The sequence below is a fragment of the Gavialis gangeticus genome, unplaced genomic scaffold, assembly GCF_001723915.1.
Source record: "Gavialis gangeticus isolate Ggan-Ray unplaced genomic scaffold, GavGan_comp1, whole genome shotgun sequence".
NCBI classification, from domain to species: domain Eukaryota; kingdom Metazoa; phylum Chordata; order Crocodylia; family Gavialidae; genus Gavialis; species Gavialis gangeticus.
The window spans coordinates 17,963,994-17,970,375 of record NW_017728993.1 but is presented as its reverse complement, the minus strand read 5'-3'; the positions used below and the strand labels follow the sequence as shown (position 1 = coordinate 17,970,375).

The following is a 6,382-nucleotide window of genomic DNA, read 5'->3' as shown; positions in this document are numbered from 1 at the left end:
TATGACAAGCTCTTTATTGTGAACTGTGATCTTAACAAAAAAAACAACCCCAAACAGGGCAGGGAATTTGTTTTAACTTTCTGTAAAGTCCCCTTTACATGTATATAATATATACGCAAATTTTAGGGATGGTGGTAAGACCCCCGGCCTGGATATGGGTTCAATTTAATTTTCATGTAGCCATTCCTTAATGGCCTGTTATAATGTTTCATCCTTCAAACATTTGGGTGTTTTTTTCTTTTAAATCTATCCTAAAATCTTCCTTGTTGAGAATTAAGTTGGTTTCTTTTATACTTCCACCCAATCGACCACCTGAATAACTGATCACTGTACTCCTTCCTGTACAACCCTTCATGCACTGGAAGACTTAATGCATTCCCACCTTACCTAGTCTCCTTGTCTAGTTTAAAGTTCATGCAGTTCAAGCTGTCTTCATACGTCATATTTTCTAAGCTTATCACTCGTGTAACTTCCCTCTCAACTTTCGCCAATCTGTCTTCATCTTCTGTGGAGTGTGGTGTCTAAAACTAGATGCCATACTCCAGCTGAGGCATGCCACTACCACGGAGAGCCACTATCACCACCACCACCACCACCACCAAGTAAATTACCTATCTTGGGCACCTCACTTACGTTAATACATCTAGCAATAATATTGGTTTTTGCAGCAGCACACTGTTGACTTGCATTCAGCCAGTAATTTTCTATAATACTTAGGTCTTTATCTCCTGAGTATAATAAAACGCATGCATAAGTGTATACCAGTGCAGGACTTGACTCAGTAAACTTGGTGACAGCACCCATCTCTTACTGTGTGATTACACGGTATCAAGCACAAAGGGCCCCTGACATAGATTGGAGCCTCTGGGCACAATAAAGTTCTCTCATATGTTAAAAAAGGCAATACTGCTATTTATCTGTTCTACAGTGTGCTGTGACAATTAACTTGTCCTTAAAAGTACCAGTTTTCAAGCAAAGCAAACTACAGAGAGGTAAAGAGGAGACCAAGATACAGATGTGACAGCAGGAAGTAAAGAAGAACAGCAGAAAAGCAAGGGGAAGATCAAAGGTATTAATGTGAAAAGAGAAAATAAGTGAAAGTTGTGATGCTTTTCAACCAAAAGGTGATGGAAAAGTAAAATGAGACAGAGATGGAAGGAGTTTAAGGAAGGATTAAAAAAATATGTGAAAAGTAGAGTAAAAAAGCATGTGCTGCTCTTTTAGCTCTTCTGTTGTACTAACCAGAGTATAAGGGACAGTTATTTGACCCACCTATGGCTCTGACTATGTTGGATTCTATAGTTAAATAGCTGTAGGAAGAAAAAAAAAGCCTGTCAAAATCCATACAAATCAGAATGACAAAGGCATGCCCTGGACCGTGGTGAGCTCAGTAGATTCAAACTGATCAACCTGATGGTCCTCAAAGGCTTGATCACTCCTAAACGTCAAGGTGGATGCAATACATAAATATAAGATGTCTCTGCCAAGCCTCTGCTTTGATACAATACATTCAAATCCAAGCTTCAAAAAGCAACACCCGCAAAGAAGCAGTCACTACTACTGAGGAGAGGCTGTTTGCAAACTTTAACTCTATTTAAACATGCAATGAGAACCATCTTAACAAAAGTACAAACATTCGGGTAACGTAAAGAAAGTAGGAGATTTTTGATAAGTCTGTCTGCTTTACTACCATAGTATCTCCTCTATGTGAGGCCAGTGCCAACTCAATCCTGGAGGGTCAACACATTTGCACATGACAAGGGTTGCTGACAGCCCAATCATGACACCAAACAAAATTTCACCAGTGTCAAGAAGCACCATGTCCAAGGGGGACACAACCAAGCCAAACTCTATTGCCTTGAGGTGTGGATCAGAGTCATATTAACAATAGACCACAGACAGCTGCAGAATGGAAAGGAGTGGGAGGAATGGGAGAGACAGCAATATCAAGCAATACTCAGAACCTAATTTCTTGTTGAGAGATGCACTGTCCAGTAAGGCAGCAGACTGGATTCAGGTGGTGAGACTTGCCAGAAGAAAAGGGGCAGAAGACTTAGACTGCTGGAAGGACAGAACTAAAACCTCTCTTTGGAAAGGGAACTGTGGGGGCGGGGTTCTTACACACATGCATTTTCCCATAGATCTGTACATCTGTTGTGCTTTGTCTATGATGAAAGTGTGATCGTTTTAGAGATTCCTTGGCAAGGTCTGTGAACCACTTCTTTCTCTGTCAGAATCTAAAAGGGGAAAATGTTAACCCAGAGGTAAAAAGCTTCAGTAAAGAGCATGCAATTTGGTGTGGGAAGGCATGGAAGGGCGAGTACTACTCTTAGACTCTAGGCAGTTGGGCCGATACAGAGAATTTCTTATTTCAACACAGATGCAGCACAAATTAGATGAACCTGCCTAGAAGCCCAGAATGAGATGGTCACTGGATTGTCTAGAGGCAGTGAGCCAAAGACCAGGTAGATCCAAGGTTTGCATCTCAACAACTTCATGGACATCCACAAAAGGGAGCTCATCTACAGCTACGTCTAACAGGTCCACTTCACAGCCTTCAAAATGGACTGATTTTAGAAAATAACAGTAACACTGAGTTTAAGGTCTAAGACTCTCCTCCAAGGAAGAAATGTCACATTTGAGGCTGATATTCTGAACTTGTAGATATGTCACACTAACCTCAGAATTCAACAGCAGGGTCACCTTAGACATTTCCTGACTTTATTACATGTAGAACAATAAAATCTTCCAATTTATTAGAGACTGCAGTCCTTTGCAATAGCAAAAGGGTGCTTTTTTTCTTGTTTTTTTTAAATTAAAAAAATTAGGAAGTTGCATACTTTCTCTGAAATGCCATCTCATCATTGCTGTTTACTATTTAAATATGTATAAAAAATTCTAGTATTTTTGCTAACTTCTGAAAAATTCATTCAGCAACATCAAACTAAGCCTATTCGCAATATAATGTGTTGCCATGGGAATAATTCTGATGTCTCACACTCCAGACAGTGACGTCACTACATGAGACCACGAGAAAACAGTACACAAAAAATGGTAAGATGTGGTCACAGACAGGTATCTTCACGCATACAAACATGGGAATGAAAAAAAAGAAAATACAAGAATTTAGTGACATTCTGAATGTCAACTTTATTGCACGTAGCTCTTGAACCACTATCACCAAAAAAGAAAGAAATCTTTAAACTACTGATACATGAAAAGAAAAGGAGAAGATACACCAGATCAATAGCAAATAAATAAATAAATCACATGCTCACTGCATTTCATTTGTAACTTATGATTTTTGATTCTGACCAGAGAAGCAACAAGGAATAAGCCATCATACAGACCAGCACAGTCACACCGACAGATCCACATTCAACTTGAAGGGACAGACCATTTAAATGATTTTTAAGAGGTTAAGGACTTAGAACAGCAGCTTCCAGCATGACTGTTTTGCACATGACTTCCCTGGTTTTGCTACATCTCTTGCCCTCAAACACTGTATACACACATACCCAGACTGCACTTTGAGGCTTTGTTTTTTTCTGTAAATTAATTAAATTAAAAATTAGCTGTATTTACCTCCTTGCACAGATCCACAGAAAATTCTGTCTTCAAAGAGATGTGTATAAACCATAAGCTTTCAGAATACATTATAAAATTATCCTTTGCCAGGCATGATTCATGATAGTTTTTCTTTCACATATGCAAGTTTATAGTAGATTATTAAAAAGGACTCGGTTTACAAATATATCCACATTTAATCACCCTGGACATATCTGATATCTCTAACATCTTTCCGATTGTTTTACTTCTATTGATGGATGCCTATTATCATCAACATGCCAGCATCTTATTTTCACCTAGGTTGTACTATTAATTACAATCCAGCCATGAGGGACATAAAATAGCCAAGAACAAAATTCTCAGCATAACTGCAAGCAGGACACTGATGCATTTTACATACTCTGCCAAATAAATGTAAGCTATTACTTATACTTAATCCCATTTAGACAATCAGGAGTCATGCTGAAGTAAGATTTTAATTTCTAAATGCAGCAACTTAAGCTGTCTTTGTATCTTACCACTTATCTGAAAGATTGCTTTGCAGCATTTAACACAAGGCTTGCCTGGACTATAAATACCTTAAACATGAATGTTTAACTATTTACATTTGGGGGGGGGTATTCATATGAAACAGGAAGAAAATTTGAATTTACTGATGTAATAGGCTGTTTGTAAGAGCCCTTATACATTAAATGTTTTCAAAAGTGTACTTCAATTTTTACAATTCACTATTATGGCACATTTCAAGTAAAACTACGTTACCCATGAGGGCTGATTTCCTTTGGTGAGAAGTCGTACCAGGCTACTATAAATCCATTTAATTTGGCCATTTTAAAGTCATAATTTGCACAGAATTTTAAACCTTCATTGATTATATGCAAATGTTAAACAGCTAGTTAATTTGTTTGTTTTTTTTTACTGGCTTCATCACAGTACACTCAGTACTCCATACAAGCCAACAACAGATAGCCAAGAAATGTATATATGCATATACAGATGCTTCCTTGTCCCACACACACACAAAATATGCACACTTTTCAAGGTAACTTATGCCTTTGTTTCTTTGGTGTTAAACTGTGATTTTGTTTAAAAGCATAATTACAATGTTGCCACATGAATGAAAGTAAGTAATTAAAAAAAGAATTAAAAAAAAAAAAAATCAGTAATTTTATTGCCCATTTACCTGGACCTCATTTGTCCTCTGTTTGATGGCATCTTCTTTCTCCTTGAGGTCCTGTTCCACGTTATTCTTTTCCCTAGAAGACCAGCAAACAATGCAAGAATACTTAAGAACATCGGCTACAGCAGGTACAGTTATCCAGCCCCCTAATCCTGTATCTCTTTTTAGATACATAGCAAAACATTAAATTTAGGGGGGAGGAACAAACAAAAAACTGTAGGGCAACTCTGTTTCTTAAATTATTTACAAAGAAGGAATCTACATATATGCCCCGTGTAAAAAATGCCTTCTCACTGAAGTGTGCTTAGGTGAAAAGAATAGCTCAAAAATGGAAGAGGAAGAAAAAAAAAAAAATCAATGAAATACTGTCTTCAGTGATCTCACTGTTGCTATGGAGCAATTGTCTAATGAAAACTGCTGGGAAAAGTGGGAGGGATTGCATCAGCTTCCATTCGTTAACCCTTGCAAACATGAACAAGATGCTAGCAGCCAGAACACATTTCCTTGTACGAGGAAACGGTTACAGATAACAGGTTTATCTGTATTAAACAGATTTTAGGGACACTTACTGGTAAATTTAGAGTCAAAGCAAAATACATTAAGCAACATGTTTGCTGCAATTCCCTTAACAGTTATTTGTTGCGTCATATCAAGTCGGTTGTTAGAGAAATATATTCCAATTTTTAAAATGGCAATTACAGACAACTGAGCATTTATCACCAAGAAATCTCAGCTATTATTGGTATTAGTAGTTAAAATAAGCAAAACAAAAGGTTTCCTTTTTAAACGTATATGCAAGTATTTGTAAAAGAACAATTCTCCCGGTCTTTGTGGCTGCTTGAAAACATCCCAAGCTTAACAAAGCTATTATTGTTCAATCTGAACAAGTGAAAGTATTTCCTAGAAAGATAAATTAGTGCTTTTTTATCACTGTTACATTCAGAACACATGCAACTCTTTCAAGACTAAAACAAAGGCTGAGTTGATAAATCTAATGTTCCTCCCCACCCCCAAGTTGGACTTTCAGACTTTTTCAAATCAAGTCTTAACAGTAGTTTCAGGGGTGTTAGTTATAGCCATGTTGGTCCAAGGACATAGGCACACACTGTTCTTTGGGTAAATGTGGTATCTTTTATTTGACCAACCAAATAGTTGGAAAAAATGTTCTTTGCAAGCTTTTGGGCTTTTGTGCCTGAAAGCTTGCAAAAAACAATTGTTCCAACTACTTGGTTGGTCTAATAAAAGGTATCACATTTTCCCAAAGAACCTTGTCTTCATAGAAATTTAACATTTTCATATCAACAGAGAGATAATCAATAGAGTTCTTTATTATTTATCCTTATATAATAATAAAAATACATGTAACCCCTGCTTAGCACTGTTAATTGCTTCTGGAAAAACCAAGCATTAAGCGGAAAGGCATTAAGTGAAACCCATTTCCCCATAGGATTGAATGTAAATGCACACAAGCCTCCATGGCTAACCAAAAGCATCCGGGATTGTCTCCTTGCTAAAAAGGAGGCGTACACCCAATGGAAAGAAGGGGTCATCACCAGGGATGACTATTCTGCAGTTGCTCGGGGATGCAGGGGGGTAGTTAGGAAGGCCAAGGCAGAGATGGAACTGGGACTA

General features: G+C 37.6%; 1 protein-coding gene across 2 annotated transcripts in view; it reads right to left on the bottom strand.

Moving 5' to 3' along the window:
- Positions 1-6,382, bottom strand: part of EPS15 (epidermal growth factor receptor pathway substrate 15) — a 162,338-nt gene that overhangs the window by 74,174 nt on the left and 81,782 nt on the right. For both annotated transcript variants that reach the window (XM_019501322.1, XM_019501323.1), the window contains exon 13: positions 4,754-4,826. In XM_019501322.1, coding sequence (XP_019356867.1) covers positions 4,754-4,826 — 73 coding nt within the window. The remainder of the gene's footprint in view (positions 1-4,753; positions 4,827-6,382) is intronic.